Below are 17,496 nucleotides of genomic sequence, written 5' to 3' on the forward strand. Positions count from 1 at the left end.
TACATTTTCCTTTTTACCTCCATCCTGGGCCTAGCCCATTTTTTTTCTTTTCTTTTTTAACCTTCAACAAATATGTGTGTGAGGTAGGATTGAACTATAACCAACCGCGACGATTCACTTCTTGTGCCCAGTTACTTCTTTTGTTCTTCTTCTTGTGCATCTTCTCGGTCTATTCTTTTTGTTTTGTTTGTCCTATTTTTCCTCGATTTTACTTGTTTTCATTTTCCTTATTTCTTCTTCTTTTCTCTTTTCTTTTTTGTACAGGTCACATTTCAACGTTTTTCATTCTGAAATTTTACACACATAGACATGACATACTTGTTTACCTGCACAATTTTTTTCAGATTTTTTTGAAACCGGAAAGTTTGAATTTTGATTTGTTTCCAAATAAAGGCCTCCATGGCTCCCGGGAGCCAAACGTCCACAATCTCATTCTAGCAAACAAATTTTCTTTCCAAATACATGTCTTTCTGATATGGTGAGACAAAAGCAGTTGGAAGTCATAGCACCACTTTGCCATTAAGTTAATTTGTGAATAAAAATTCATATAAGTTAATTTGTGTATATATCATCTGATTAGCTATGTGTGGTAGATCAGTACTGTGTTCCAAATATTTTCCTCCGCATTTGAGTCAGTTATATACTTTCCCGGCCAGTCCTAGTTATTTTGTGGTCATAAAACTTGTCTCATGTAACTCCATGAACGATTCAGACATTTTTGTCAAGAATTTTTGATGTCATCCTCCATGCCTTCGCTTCCTCCTCCGTTGCCTCAAATTAATGCAGCTTGCTGTTAGCCATGGCACCACAGCAGGACATGCTCTAGCCGTATCTCCGCCTCCGGCAGAACTCAAACAAGAGGTAGCTTTCTTTTCTTTTCTTTTTAGCAGAGTATAATTGTCCAATTAAGACCCATTTAGAACAGAGGGAACAAAGAACTACAAACATGTCAACGTGCAACTCACGTCTACAATTACCTTGACTAGTTTCTTAACACGCCTTGAAATTATCTTGAATAATTTGACTAGTACAATTACGTTATCATCTAATAAATGTTCTCAGTTTCTCGACGAACGACCACTCAAAGTATTCGTGTTGTAGTTCTCATCGATGAGCTAAAGAATGCGTGGTTGTTCCCGGATATGAAGAAAAAAAACCACAAGTCAACTGTCAATGCACCAATTCAGATATCAGATGATTTGCCAGGTGATGAAGCCTTAAACTAATGAGCTGTTACGCTGTTGCTAGTTGTTGGCAACTGCAGTTGATTCCATAATATACTTGGCCAACTGCTCCATAGTATCGTATCATTTTCCTATAACTAAATAGTTGATCTCCACTACTCCCTTCATTTCAGTTTACAAGTCATACGCGTATACCTAGGTTGCCAATTTTATCACCCTAATATAAACTATATAACACAAAAATTATACCGTCTGAAAATAGAACATCTGAAGTTTATATTGGTATATTTTTTGTAATATATAACTTGTATTAGGTTGGTCAAATTGACGACCTAGGGGTACGCGCACGCCCTGTAAACTGAGAGAGAGGGAGTAACGTATTTATCTGAACATGCAATTATACCACCTCATTAAACAATTATGAATGGATAAAGCCCCACCTCAACATGCAAGATGCATGCAAAAAGACTCAAATGCCTTAACTACTCCCTATATATAAGTCTATTTAAAGATTCCAATACGGATTACAGACGTAGCAAAATAAGTGAACCTACACTCTAAAACACGTCTATATACATTTGTATGTAGTCCGCATTGAGATATCTAAAAAGACTTATATTAAGAAATGGAGGGACTATTATGCTACTTATATTCAATAAATATTTTATAATTACATGTATTTTCTATTTTACTTCTTATATTATTAATTCAAATATTTATGTACATATAATGCAATGTTTAACTGAATATAATCAAATACAAATTCGAGTTCCAAATTGATATTTACTCACGTAACCAATAAAATGAATATTCATGTTCATATAATCAAATCTTACTAAATATAACCTCCATCTCAAATTACTTGTCTTAGATTTGTTTAGATATTGATGTATCTAACCCTAAAACGTGTCTAAATATGTCTGTATCTACACAAATCTATGTCCAGTAAATTAAGACAGAGAGAGTATATAACAATCAATTGCTTTGTTATACAATATTGTGGCAAGTAACCTATCTCATGTCAGTATATACTGTATTAACACTAAAATGTGTCTAAATATTTATGTATCTAGACAAATCTAAGTCAAGTAAATTGAGATGGAGAGAGTATATAATAAGCAATTGCTTTGCTATACAAAATTGTTGCAACTAACCTGTCTCATGTCAGTATATCATTCCGTTACCCTAATCCGAGCTGCTGCCTGTTCCACTACCCAAGACAGCTTGCTCTTCCTCCATTCCGCCCTTGCCAGCCATGTTTGCAATAACGATTGGATTTTGTCTAACTGCCGAAGTTACCAAAAAATAAAAATAACAAGCTGCTCTTGCCATCGGCAAAGTCAGGACAGCCCAAACTTGTTACTGTGATACAGGCTCTGGTTGCTCTTCCCTCTCAGCCACGGTGGTCCGGTGGGGTGGTGTTGTGCCTCACGACATGTCTTTTGTTCTTCTTCAGAAGCTTGTCGGGGTCTGCCTCTCTCAGCGTGTCATATCGGATCTGATTCACTCGGCCGAACCAGATTAGGTCGTCAAAGTGGTGGTGTTAAAGGATAATGCACATGAATACTCCCAATATGATTTGTGGTTTGATTGATTTTTTACATGATACTTCATTATATCATAACATATCTAACTAGCTATTTTAAGAATTTATCATGAATATTTTGATGTTATAATATATAAAATGGTGGCATCAGTATGTATGTTTCTCTACCGAACAGCCACTAGAAGTTGTTGTGATGTAGTTCTCATCATCTAGCTAAAGAATAAAAGGTTGTTCCTGGATTTAATAGACAAACACAGGTGCAGCGACTTTTGAACGAACAATTCAGGTTCAAACAAAACTTGGTTGTCTCGTACCTCTAGATGCAAAAAGATATACCATTGCGCTCCAATACATAAGACACGAAATGTGAGAAAAAAATTAGAAAACGACAAAATGTGAGCTCGTCTTATGTTTTATTGAGCTGACTGACCTGGGCGATGATTAACGTGAGCCACGAGATAACGACACCACTGGGAAACAATACAGCTTGCTAGATGTAGGTTCTTCGCAATGGTGACTTAATCAAGTTTCTGCTCAATCATAATTGTAGGGCCCGCCATCGTCGACCCTTGTTCCATGTGGCAGAGCTGCTTGTCGGGGGCGATGAGGCTGTACAGCGCAGCGAGCCTCGACATGGCACTCATCCACACCTCCTGCTGCCGGTCTTGGGCCAAAGCGTGGACCAGTTGTGGCCGGCAACCTCCAGGCATCCGTCATAGTTGCGAAATAGCTTGCCCTGGTAGTCCGTGCACTGATCGCTGAAGTCAGCAACGGTGATCAGCACGCGCTGTGAAGCGCCCCGGCTCCCCTGTCTGGATGTACCACACCACCACGCACTCTTCAGGGACCACCGACCACAGCTTCATGCGCCACAGCTCCGCCTTCTCCGTCCTATCGCCACCGGAGCATGCGTGCTGGTGGCGATGGCGCATGTAAGACAGAGCCGAAGATTCATGCTGCACCTATGAGTTGGAGTAGGATGAGATGATGAGGTCGCAGCGGCACCAGCATTGTCACCATCGTCGTCGTTCACCACAGAGACGAATACCAAGTGTTCGGCAAAATGCATGAGCCAATTGAAAGATCCGCTAAATTTTGGGGATCGGCTAGAAATGATCAAAATTTAGAGAAGTAAAAATACTCCTGTAAAGAATACTCGGCCATTTACTATTCTAAATTTTAGGGGATCGACTAGAGACGGCCTAATATATGATCTCAGTTTCTCAACGAATGACCACTCAAAGTTGTTGTGCTGTAGTTTTCATTGACGAGCTAAAGAATGCGTGGTTGTTTCCGTACATGATAAAAAAAGTCAACCTTTCGACGCACTATGTCAGATATCACTTGATTTGCTATGTCATGGAGACTTAAACTAATTATGCGTTATGCTGTTGCCGGCTGTTGGCATTCGCTGTTTATTCCATAATATAACTGGTCAACTATCTCTTGATTTGCCATGTGATGGTGACTTAAACTAATGAGCTGTTACGCTATTGCCAGTTGTTGGCATCAGCAGTTTATTCCATAATATAATTGGTCAATTGCTCTAGAGTCCCGGTTCAAGCTTTTGTGTCATATTGTTATACAAGATTGTGGAGTAAACTGTTCCACGTCATTAATAACTATTGCGTTGAAAACTGGCTCATCAGGGTTTAAGTCCTACACTAGGCACTAGTGCTCGCACTTTTCTAGATTTATTATTTCAGACTTTTAGGCGATATTCATTCACTGAAAATCTAGAGAAGACGTTCCCATCGACTACAAGGTGTCTATAATGACTGTCTATTCTAAGATGTTGTGTCAGTTTAGTATCTTGTAGGTGCTCGTAGAGGTAACGTGTGCATGCATTCGTTCATAAGAGTAAGTGTATATGCTTATGTGAGGATGTGCGATTGTATTAAAAGAAAACTATTATGTTATTTTGGTCCAAGCTGTTGCTTGTTCCACTCCGCATGACAACACTTCCTCCATTCCGTCCTTGCCAGCCATTTTGTCAAACCACAGAAGATACAAAAAAATGATTACGATCTGCAATGACATCGGCCTAATCAAGACAGCCCAAACTCGTTACTTCCAAGCCGGCTTTGGTTGCTCCTCCTTTTCTGCCATGGCTGTGCGGTGTGGTGGTGCGGTGCCTCGCGACATGTCTTTTGTGCTTCTTCGGAAGCCTGCCAAGGTCCACATCTCTGGGCAAGTTAGGCTAGATCTGACTCGCTCGGCGAACCAGATTAGGTTTTTAAAATGGTGGGTTAAATGAAAAGTCGCATGAAAACTCCCAAAATGTTATATGCTTTGATTGATTTTCTCCACGATACTTCATCATATCATAGCATGTCCAATTAGTTGTTTTCAAAATTTATTATGAATATATTGATGTCATAATATATAAAATGGTGCCATCAGTATGCATGTTTCTCTACCTAAGAACCAGTCCAAGTTGTTGTGATGTAGTAGTTCTTATCGACTAGCTAAATAATGCAAGGATGTTCCTGGATTTAATAGAAAAACATAAGTACAATGACTTTGGAACATACTCTTCAGGTCCAAACAAAGCTTTGTTGACTTATACCTCTAGATGCGAAAAAATCAACATTGCAGTCCAATACATAAGACACAAAATGTGAAGAATTTTTTGTAGAAATGACAAAACATGAACTGATCATATGTTTCATTGCTGACTGACCGGAACGACGATTTGCCTCAGTCGCGACTTGATGGATAACGACACCATTGGAAACAATACGGAGCGTTGCTTCGGTACACCCCTCCTCACAAACCGTATAAGGGCAGTATGGTCATTTGATCATATGATATACCCACATCCATATGTGACACGTACAAGCCGTACATAGACGTACACAAACCAGTGCACACACCCCCGCATCATGGTCTCAGCCCATTTTCAATTTTATTTTTTCAAACTGGCGCACACACATCCTCATTATTGGCTCAGCCCACCTTCATTTGCTTTTCAACCTTCAAAAAATGTAGAGTGTGGTGGGATTCAAACTCAGACCTCTCTGTTTACTTCGAATAGAAGAACCAACTCAGCTGTCTCACCTAATATGTTTAGCTTTTTCTTCCTATTTCCCATGCCTCATGGATTCTATTCGGGTTTTTTTTTTTGCTAGGACAGGTTTTCCATCAGTTTTTACATTTTCCTTTTTACCTCCATCCTGGGCCTAGCCCATTTTTTTTTCTTTTCTTTTTAACCTTCAACAAATATGTGTGTGAGGTAGGATTGAACTATAACCAACCGCGACGATTCACTTCTTGTGCCCAGTTACTTCTTTTGTTCTTCTTCTTGTGCATCTTCTCAGTCTATTCTTTTTGTTTTGTTTGTCCTATTTTTCTTCAATTTTACTTGTTTTCATTTTCCTTATTTCTTCTTCTTTTCTCTTTTCTTTTTCATTTGCTTAAATTTCAGAACATTTCCTTCAATTCGTGAACTGTTTTCAAATACGTGAAATATAGTTTTTGAATCCATGGAATTTTTTCAAACGAATGATTTTTTTTTTCAGTTCCGAACTTTGATCAAATTCGTGATTTGTTTTGTCCAATACGTGCGATCTATTCTGTTTTTGGGGTCACAAAGAATTTTGGTTTCATAAAAATACAAAAAGATTTGCTTCTATAAAATTAGAGAACTAATTTTTATTTGAACCAAAAATTCAGTTCGGTCAACAGTTCTGACCGAACAGAACCAGAGTTTAGGCAAACCTGCTTATGCGACATGTTTTGGTACAGCCAGGTTCAGGCAGATTTGATCGGTAGCAGTTGCCTTTATAGTATTTTCACATGCTTCTTTCATCAAGAGCAATCTGAGGTGGTACTAAACCAAAACGTCTAGGTGAAAAAAAAAACTTAGATGAGAAAAGGATAGAGAGGCTTAGACAGGTGTGTCGGGCAGCTGGGCAATCTGGGTCATGGCGATGAGGTTGTACAGCGCGGAGAGCCTTGACATGGCAGTCGTCCACACCTTCTACTTGCCAATCTTGGGCCAAAGCGCGGCCTAGTTGTGGCCTAGTTGAGGCCGGAAAACTCTAGGCGCCCGTCATAGTTGCGGAATAGCTTGCGCCGGTAGTCCGTGCACTGATCGCTGATGTCGGCGATGGTCATCAGCACGAACACCGCCACCACGTGTTGTGAAAGCGCCCCCGGCGCCCCTGTACGGATGTACCGCACGACCACGCACTCCTCGGGGACCACCGACCGCAGCTTCACGCGGCACAGCTTCGCCTTCTCCGTCCTGTCGCCGCCGGACCATGCGTGCTGGTGGCGAGGGCGCATATGCGACAGAGCCGAAGGTTCACGCTGCACGAAGGAGTTGGAGTAGGAGGAGTGGAATAGGCCGCAGCGGCACCGGCGTTGTCACCATTGTCGCTCTCACCACAGAGACGCATACCAAGTGTTCGACGAAATGCATGAGCCAATTGTAAATTCCGCTAAATTTAGGGGATCGGCTCGAAACGATCAAAATTTGGAGAAGTTAAAATACTCCTATAAAGAATACTCAGCCATTTGTTATTCTAAAATTTTGAGGGATAGACTAGAGATGGCCTGATATATGATCTAAATTTCTCATCGAACGACCACTCAAAGTTCTTCATCGACGAGCTAAAGAATGTGTGGTTGTTTTCCGAACATGGAAACAAAGAACAAGTCAACCTTTCATACGCACTATGTTAGATATCACTTGATTTGCCATGTCACGGAGACTTAAAATAATGAGCCGTTACGCTGTTGCCATCTGCTGGCATCCGCAGTTTTTTCCATAATATAATTGGTCAACTGCTTTAGAGTCCCGGTCCAAGCTTTTGTGCCGTATTGTGATACAAAATTGTGGCAGGTAAACTGTCCCGTGTTATTAATAACTATTCCGTTCAAAACCAGCCCATCAGGGCTTAAATCCTAGAGCAAACCAACCTGTGATTGGATGGTTAGAGGGACTGTGGTATTCTCGGCACATCAGGGTTCAAATCTTGGTACTCACATTTATTGCTGGATTTGTTTCAGGATTTCTGGCGATGCGCTTTCAGTGTGAGGAGACGTTCCCGTCGATGACGAGGTGCCTATGGTGACTTTGTAAATTACTAGATAATATGCCGGCTCAATCTTTTTTGGATGTGCTCATAGGGATAGGGATGCGTGTGTGCGTTCATAGAGGTGAGTGGCGTCACCATCATCGGTGCCGACACGGACAACACAAGGCTTTCATCCAAATCATCGCATCCTCGATCTCACCACACCACACCATCTGCGGACTCTATCAAAAACATGAGGACTGGACCTTGCAAACCTTCGGGAACTCCACAAGCAGCACAAGAAGGGCCTCCCAGCGCACGCAGCCAGCCGAAAAAGAGGCCCAACCCACTGTCGTTGGCTGGAACAACCACCATCAACACCCCAAACCACCTCCCATGGCCTACAACCCATGTCCCAACTAGCAGCTACTTCCACGCCCGTGCACCCACCGCTGAAGTTACCACCCACCACGAGGTGTAGCGTCGATGGATCTATCAGGCATCCCCCATAGCACGGAAGTAATGTCGTTGCTGCCCAGCGGATTACCCCCCACCACTCGGCCCGAGACAGAAGGGGCACCGAGAGAGGGTAGCTAGTGACGCCGGTCTAGGTTATCTGGAGTCTCCCAGGGGGAGCGACACGTGGGTCAGGAGAAGTGTATTCCTTGGTTCGAGATGCAGTGTTTCTGATAACAGAATGAAGAATAATGGTCAGTCTGTTCATATTGAATGTCCAAATTCTTTCGTACGCTTCCTTTGTATGATTGCATCTAGAAGCTGCCTCCACTTACCAATGCCGTATAAGTATAACATCAAAAGCTATATCTAGGAATAAAAACATTCATGAGTCGTTGCGTTGACATTTTTTCGACAGGAAGATCAATAACACTTCACTTCATTATTATACTCATCAAACGAGAGAAAACATGTCATTGCAGGATCTATCATATATGCCACCATTAAGAAGCTTTATAATAGTATATTTCGAACAAATCGAGGACACAAACAATAGTATTTGGAATGATTCAGAGCATAATAAAGTTAACGAAGACATAATATAAGGAAAAACGAAAGATAGTGCATATTTAGGAGCGACAATGAGCAAGATATCGGTGGACGTTGTCATGCATCTACTTAGTGAACTCGATGACCCATGTGTTGGCGTAGATGTAAGTGGTCTTCATGGCTCCGAACCCGGCACCCTTGGCCAGGGCTTCGAACTCCCTCTCGTACCTCTCCTTGCCACCCGGATTGTGTGCTAGCATGATCATATCGAGATGGAACCCCCCTTGCGCCTCAGGCGTGGCTTCCGGGTTCACCGGCAAGATGCACTCCACGAGCATTACCTTGCCGTGCGTCGGCAGCGCGTCGTAGCAGTTCTTAAGCAGCGTTGCACAGTGCTCGTCGCTCCAGTCGTGGAGGATCCACTTCATGAGGATGGTGTCCCCCGAGGGAATCTTTTGGAACATGTCTCCGCCAACGTGGGTGACACACGGGAATGGCGGAGCCTCGGAGATGACGTGGGAAAGGTCGAAGTTGATGCCTTTTATGGTGGGATAGTGGGCGGTGATGGCGCCGACGGTGGCGCCTATGCCGCCTCCCACGTCCACGAGGGTGCCGACGCCATTGAAGCCCTTGTACAATTCAAGGAGCTTCTTGGTGATGATGATGGAATGGTTCTTCATCCCTTCGTTAAAGACGCGGTTGAAACGCGGGTCCGTGCCATGGTACTCGAATGCCGACATCCCGTACGCCTTGTTGAACGGGATGCCGCCGTCAAGTACAGCGTCCTTCAGATAGTACCTGCAGATTGTATTTACAAAAACAATTTACTCCAAGAACTCATCGTACGAATAATTTACATGAAAAATGACAGTAACTGAATCAATGGGAAAAATATCACTGATTCAAGTTAAGTCCCGGATACTACGCTAATGTCGGAAACCACAGCCCGTCAGCAGAAGCATGCACTCTGATAAGTGCCACATATGTAGCACGAACACAGGGCAACTCTGCACATTTTTTATACCAAATTTAGTGACGCGAGGATGGCAACTTTAGTTGTTAATCATGGCAACTTCTTTTCGGATGGCAAGTTGAGTTTTCTTTTTGTTTGTTTTTTCTATTCGGACCGTAACTTTAGTTGTAAATAATGTCAGGGCTGGAGTGCTTCGTGCCACATGTGTGACACTTAACGTTTGGGTTAATTTAAAATATACTCTACTTGTCTGCTTGTCACATCTTCTGCAACGTGTGGCATGAAGCAATTCCGCCATAAAGTTTTTTGATGGCAGTTTTAGTTACCCGAAGATGGCAACTTTATTTGTGTAGCATGACAACTTTTTGTATGAGCAAGTTTCAGTTTTTTCAGATTTTTTTTTTGGATGGCAATTTTAGTTGTAAAAATGTCAGAACGGTATTAATTTGTGCCACACATGTAGCAGTTATCATTTGGGTGTAAGAAAAGTCAGCACGCGGTCTGGTTCTGCTTCTGAAGCTGCTTCCCGTTTTTGATACGGAATCTCTAGGTTTCTACTCTAACCCCACACATCATCTAATTATCCAAAGAGATATCTAGATGAATTGTTCAAGGTTCTCTAATTTTAGTACTACTCCCTCCGTCCCATAATATTAGCTTGCAAAAACGTCTTATATTATGGGACAGAGGGAGTACTATTTACCTGCTGCTGGAACTTAATTTGGGACAGAAAAAGAATCATGCAGAGCACCCCCGCATGACAGCCATAGTGAATGCGCAGAGCAGGAAGAGAGATGGGATGATGCTGTGGTCGATCTAACATACCAGCTCTCCATGAGGACCTTGTCCTGATTCATGAGCGCGAGCGGCGCCATGGAGACACCCTCCTCGTTGGGGGTAAGGAACTTGCACACAGGCTCGGCGCCGTACCGCCGGGAGAGGCGGCCGTCCTTGTCCTCCTCCAGGGTGCACGACACCACCTTGTACGAGGCCAGCAGCCGCAGCATGCGGTCCACCATATCCGGCGCGGCTGGGTTCGCTGTGGACGGGAGCTTGGCAGCCAGCTCGGCGGGGCTCAGCAGCTTGCCGTCAGCGGCCACCAGGGTGTCCAAGAGGCCCAGCTCGATGGCGTTCTTGAGCGTCATCGGGAGGATCGATGATGAGCCGAGCTGGAGAGCGAACATGCACGCTTCCTCGTCGGCGGTGGAGCCCATCTCCTCTCCTTCTCTGCAGCCGAGCTAATGGTGGTAGTGGTGGATGCTTTTTGTGAGCGACTGAGCGATGAGGAATGATTTGGAGGGAGGATGGGAAGGGGTTATATGGGGCTTCCTGGCTTCACCAACCGCCACCTGTTTTTTTTTTCTTGGTCTTCAGCAAAAGTAAAGGGCAAATATGGCACACCAGAAAGTTATTCTTGCATTATTGTTGTTGTTGTTGTATGTTGGGATTAGGTTTTCCCAGATCATACATCTCGTATTATAGTTACTAACTGTATGACCTACAATTTTGTTTCATAAATATAGTATCTTCTGATATAAATAAGAGAACCATTTATATCCAATAAAACACTGGTGGATGGATGGAAGATGAAAAACACGTGGTAAATACATTGTTAGAATCGGTCGTTCAGTATCAGGGCTACTATTCCTTCTACATAAATATCACTCAAAAGGTAAGGAATCAAAATAAGCTACAACATGCCGATGAGTTGGTGAGTGTCCTGTACCCTGCAGCAAGACAGCCCAAATCTTTTCATGGGCTCGAATTACGTGAAAGAAGTTTGGAGCTTAATTAGGTTATAGTTGTGTTCCACACCAGGTAAGTAAGCTGGGACTCGGATGGATGATGCTTATACCGTATCCTATTTCATAATTTATTTCGGATTCGAAAGTGGGACGGATGCAGTACAGATGCGAAAACAAATACGGAATGAGCTCCTTTACGGTGATTGGGGCAGTACTGCGAGTACTTTCGAGTACTTACCCCTCCGATTTTTATTAGCCGTCCGATCTGGTGGGGGTTAAGAATGAATTAACTTAATTAGTTTAATCAGAGAAGGGCATAATGGTCCAGGGTAAAAAAAATCAACCGATCACGTCCACGACCAGAACCACGTCTAGATCTAGTAGCTCGGTCAAGTCCTCCTTCTCGTCCTCTTCCTTCTGTCCGACGAGCCCGGCGAGTGGAACCAATTCACCGTCGTCGGCGTAGTTCTCGTCCTCCTCCTGGTCCCCTTCACTATAAAAGACGTGGTCGGCGGCAGGAAGAAGAATAAGGCGTGACATCTGCGGCGGCAGTGTCAGCGGCGACGGCGGCGGCGGTATAGGAGAAAGCCCTCCGCTGATCCCATCGCTTCCGGACTTGCATCTTAAGGTATGAATCGCCCGAATCTCAACTTACTTTGATTCGTAGCCTGCACTTCCTACTTAGATTTGTTTAGTCATCATCGATTTAGGTTTCCCTAGTGCATGCAATTCAATTTAGAATTTTTCATCATCCATGGTCACTTCACTAGTTTACGGGGGACCCAGTTTATGGACGTTTATGATCGCTTGCCATAACATGTACAAGGAGCAAAGTTTAAAATTCCACGCAAGATTTCGTACTGGGTTTTGCATGCATTTATGTTTGTCCTTTCAGATTTTTATTCGTCCGAATTGTGATGCAGGAAGACATGGCGGACGTAAGTCACGAGTCAATGATGGAGTACTATCATATTGCCAACAAGATGTTTAATAGTGAGGATGAAGGTTATACATTCTATAACAAATATGGTCTTGAGAAAGGTTTTAGTGTCCGGAGAAGCTATGTCGAGTGGGATGGATCCAACTGCCATATAATTTTAAGGAAATTTGTGTGTAGTCGTGAAGGGGTTCGTGAAGAGAAGCACATGAAGAGGAAGATGGAAGATAGAAAGAGGAGGCCACGGAGTATAACTCGTGTAGGGTGTAAAGCTAAATTGGTGATTGCAAGACAGGAGGAAACATGTCAGTGGTTTGTCAAGGATTTCGTCGATGAACACAACCATCCTCTAGTCCCACGGGATCTGTCGTGTCTTTTGCGTTCACACAGAAGAATTAGCGATGAGCAGAAAGTGGACATTGCAAAACATGGAAAAATCTGGGATCAGAAAACACCATATTATGGATATTATGTGCATGCAATACGGTGGATATGATGAGGTTGGATGCATTATGAGGGACATTTACAATTTCTGCCATGCTAACAAGCAGGAAACAATTTCTTCCGGGGATGCTCAAACGGTGATCAATCACATGGTGGCGAGGCAAGAGCAAGATTCAGATTTTTTTTCTTCAGTTACTTGGTTGATGAAGCTGGCCATCTGAAGGGACTGTTCTGGTGTGATAGTCAATCCCGACTTGACTACGAGGCTTTCGGAGACGTTATTGTTTTTGATAGCACATACAGAACCAATAAGTACAATATGCCATTTTTGCCGTTTGTCGGGTTGAATCACCACCGCAACACCGTTATTTTTGCATGTGGTATCATTTCACATGAAACAAGCCAGGCATACGATTGGATGTTACGGACCTTTTCTGATGCTATGGGACAGAAGCATCCTATATCTGTGATCACGGATGGGGACCTTGCAATGCAGAGAGCAATCAGGGTGGTGTGGCCTGACTCAAACCATAGGCTCTGTATATGGCACATTCAGCAGAACATTGTACGCCATCTGCATGATGACGCGGTAAAGGAGGAATTCCGATCTTTCATATATGATACATCTTCCATTGAAGAGCATGAGAGAAAATGGTTACACTTCTTACAACGGAATAAAGTAACAAGTGAGGACTCCTGGCTGCATCAGATGTATAAGATGAGAAAACTGTGGTGTGCTCCATATCTTGAGGGCCGTTGTTTCCTAGGATTGAGCAGCAATCAGCGGAGTGAGAGTTTAAACTCGGTGCTACATACACATCTTGAGGCTAAGATGACGTTGTTTCAAATGCTAGAGCACTATGAGCGTTGCCTTGCGTCGCGACGCTTGAACGAGGCTCTCCAAGACGTCGAGGCCTTACAGTCCGTTTCGTTCACTGAGGAAAATGCTTCAGTTCTTGAGAAACATGCCGCGAAAGTTTTCACTCCTGCTGTGTTTAAGTTGGTCTTATGGAGCATAGATGCTGTCATAAAATGTGAGATCAGAGAGGTACTTGATGTAGCAGAGGTTACCACATACGTTGTGTCTAAGAAGGAAAGAATGGATAAAAATATCGAAGTGCGCACGGAGACGAAGGAAGGTATGCTTCGCAGTATCAGTTGTTCTTGCCGCAAATTGGAATGCGCAGGCACACCATGTTCCCACATATTTTACATATTGGGAATTTTACAAGAAGGAACACTGCCCAGGTGTTGTGTTCCCACTAGGTGGACAATGACTGCAAAATGTGCATTCGCACCGACCAGAAAGAGCGAGATGTATGCATACTCTGCAGCCCTACAATGGTACCGTAAGCTAAGGAATTTTAGTCACGCATCATGTTTCAAGGCATGCCACTCTGATGAGGCGTTTCAGCATCTAAAAAGGGTTTTGGAAGGACAAGATGTTTGCAAGGGATCAACAAGTGAACAAGCTGATAGCAAGGGATCAACTAATGCTCAGGGTAACAGCATTAGGTTTGGCCCATTGATGCCACAATCGGCTAACCTTGATGGTGAAGGTTTCGAAAAGGTTCTGGATCCCGTGCATGTGCTAGGCCGAGGTGCTCCGAAGAAAAGGCTACAGGCAAAGATGAAGAAAACCAGAACAAAGGATAGATGTAGCTATTGTCATGAGGCAGATGGTCACAATCGACGTACGTGCGCCAAATTTACAGAGGTACCTAATATGCCGTAATTTAATGTTTTAATGTATCCAAATATATTCCATGGCATTAATAATATCCTTATGTGCAGGATCTCAAAGAAGAACTATGATAGCTACAACATTGTGCGCACCGTCGTACAACAAGTACGTCGACGATCAACCTGATGTTGGCTTGTGCATTGTCGTCTATGTCTAGTATCGTGTGACCTTTTCTCTAAAATACTTCATTCTGTCAGTTAGTGACTTCCTCATAATGTATGACTCAGCTATTTGGTTGTCCACTCCCTTGTAACAGTATTACTTTGGGATATTTTTTTGCATTTTATATGTGAGTTTTCAAGTGCAACCTCAAGAATCATGGTTTCTTCGTAGCCAGCGTGTATCTTCTTTATGTTGCACGATAAAATTTGAAAATAGATGTAATGGAGGAATTATATTTCGCTCCTGAAAACATAATAAAAGCCTGATAAATCCGAAAAATACATTAGTTATCCATGCTCTCCAATTGAAGAATATACAGGATGAATACAGATGATGAATCATACTCATCCTACATATCCTCCACGTAGAGTGCAAGGAAAACTGCTTGCGACTTCTTATCATAGTGTGTTTGTATCTGCATGTACAACTCACCATGCTACAGGGGAGCCAGGCGAACAAAACAGTGAAAACGGCGAAGAAACTGGTGAAGAAATCTTTCCGGGCGAGTTATATCGCGTGTGCTGCGGTGTGGGGAACATATCCTCCTCGGGATTTCCGTCGCAGAGGCCCAGGGAATCGTCTCCGGGATCAGCGCCAGGTGACAGCTGCGGATCCGCGGCAGATCGACCAGACGCGCCAGCTGCGGTCGGCTGCACGCGCGCCTCCGCCCCGCCGCTCGACACGCGGCCACCTCGGACCGGGCGAGGCGCGCCCTCCGGCCCGCACCAATCACCGGCGGCCACGCGGCAACCAGATAATGGTCAGGGACGCACGCGCTTTGTGGTCCAGCCCGTGTGCTACTAGCGGCGCCCCGCCATTCGCCAGGCGGACGTGGAGACAGCCCCTGACTCCAGTGGGCCTGCAACATCATGGGCTCATGATGAGTCTGCGAGCCACCCTGGATCTTCTGCGGCTCCACTCTCACCAGCGCCTCGGCCCGCTGCCACAGAAGATCAGGACCGCCCGAAACCAGCTGCTGCAGGCTAATCTGCCTCGGATTCCGTCGTTGTCTTGTCTCCAGAAAGGGCTACGGGATCTTCTGCGGCCACGAACTCTCCTGCACATCAATGGTCCCTCCGGAATGCGGTGATTTTTTCGACCACTTCCAAATTACCTCAATTTTGGCACACATGATCTCTTGCACAAACAAAGCTAGGTTTCCAAGGTTTTATATTTTTTTGAATTTTTTTGAATTTATACTGCCCTCTAGACTTACTGATCAAAACATCGGTCTATACCTCAAGGGGCATTGTAAATTATATTTTTTCCAAATTTTCTTTCATGGACATGTTTGGCACATGTGGGTCACCGTGTCATTGAGAAATTGGGTGATTTGGAGGTGGTTGAAAAAATCACCTTTGTTCAAAAAATGGCGTAAGTGACCAAATGGTCCCTCCGGAATGCGGTGATTTTTTCGAACACCTTCAAATCACCTAAATTTTGGCACACATGATCTCTTGCACAAACAAAGCTAGGTTTCCAAGGTTTTATCTTTTTTCGAATTTTTTTGAATTATACTGTCCTCTAGACTGACTGATCAAAACATCGGTCTATACATCAAGGGGCATTATAAAATATATTTTTTCCGAATTTTCTTTCATGGACATGTTTGGCACCTGTGGGTCACCGTGTAAAAGAAAATTTGGGTGGTTTGTAGGTGGTGGAAAAAATCACCTTTGTTCAAAAAATGGCTTAAGTTAGGCCAAATGGTCCCTCCGGAATGCGGTGATTTTTTCGACCACCTCCAACTCACCTCAATTTTGGCACACATGATCTCTTGCACAAACAAAGCTAGGTTTCCAATGTTTTATATTTTGTTGAATATTTTTGAATTTATACTGCCCTCTAGACTGACTGATCAAAACATCGGTCTATACCTCAAGGGGGCATTGTAAAATATATATTTTTCTAAATTTTCTTTCATGAAGATGTCTGGCACATGTGGGTCACCGTGTTATAAAGAAATTGAGTGATTTCGAGGTGGTGGAAAAAATCACCTTTGTTCAAAAACTGGCTTAAGTTAGACCAAATGGTCCCTCCGGAATGCGGTGATTTTTTCGACCACCTCAAAATCACCTCACTTTTGGCAGACATGATCTCTTGCATAAACAAAGCTAGGTTTCCAAGGTTTTATCTTTTTTTCAATTTTTTTGAATTATACTGTCCTCTAGACTGACTGATCAAAACATCGGTCTATACATCAAGGGGCATTATAAAATATTTTTTTTTCCAAATTTTCTTTCATGGACATGTTTGGCACCTGTGGGTCACTGTGTCATAGAAAATTTGGGTGATTTGGAGGTGGTGGAAAAGAAATCACCTTTGTTCAAAAAATGGCTTAAGTTAGACCAAATGGTCCCTCTGGAATGCGGTGATTTTTTCGACCACCTCCAAATCACCCAAATTTTGGCACACATGATCTCTTGCACAAACAAAGCTAGGTAAGTCAGTGAGCATGTGTTAAATTTTGTTGACTAATTTCAATATGAATGCAAAAAAATGCACACCTACCATACCAGAGGCAGGATTTTTCATACACCACGGCATGTATACGACTAGGAACCCAACAGTTTATGGGCCAGGATACAGGCACGGGGTGCAGATTACTCTTCTGCTGGTGGGGCCAATTGGGCAAAGAGAATGAAACATTAGGCAAAGTACTGCCTGCATATGAGAGGAGCTTGAGTGGGGAGGCACAGCCGGGTATATAAGCTGGTGCGTCTCCCTCTCGC

At 43.3% G+C, this 17,496-nt stretch overlaps 1 protein-coding gene across 1 annotated transcript; it reads right to left on the bottom strand.

The window, feature by feature from the left end:
* Positions 1–8,627: 8,627 nt before the first annotated feature.
* On the bottom strand, positions 8,628–11,023 carry LOC109782003 (tricetin 3',4',5'-O-trimethyltransferase). Its single transcript, XM_020340591.4, has 2 exons — positions 10,558–11,023; positions 8,628–9,557 (listed from the first exon to the last, which is right to left on the bottom strand). The coding sequence occupies exons 1-2, from the start codon at positions 10,944–10,946 to the stop codon at positions 8,885–8,887; spliced, it is 1,062 nt and encodes a 353-aa protein (XP_020196180.1). The 5' UTR covers positions 10,947–11,023; the 3' UTR covers positions 8,628–8,884.
* Positions 11,024–17,496: the final 6,473 nt, after the last annotated feature.

The sequence above is a fragment of the Aegilops tauschii genome, chromosome 6 (genome assembly GCF_002575655.3).
Source record: "Aegilops tauschii subsp. strangulata cultivar AL8/78 chromosome 6, Aet v6.0, whole genome shotgun sequence".
Lineage (NCBI taxonomy): Eukaryota > Viridiplantae > Streptophyta > Magnoliopsida > Poales > Poaceae > Aegilops > Aegilops tauschii.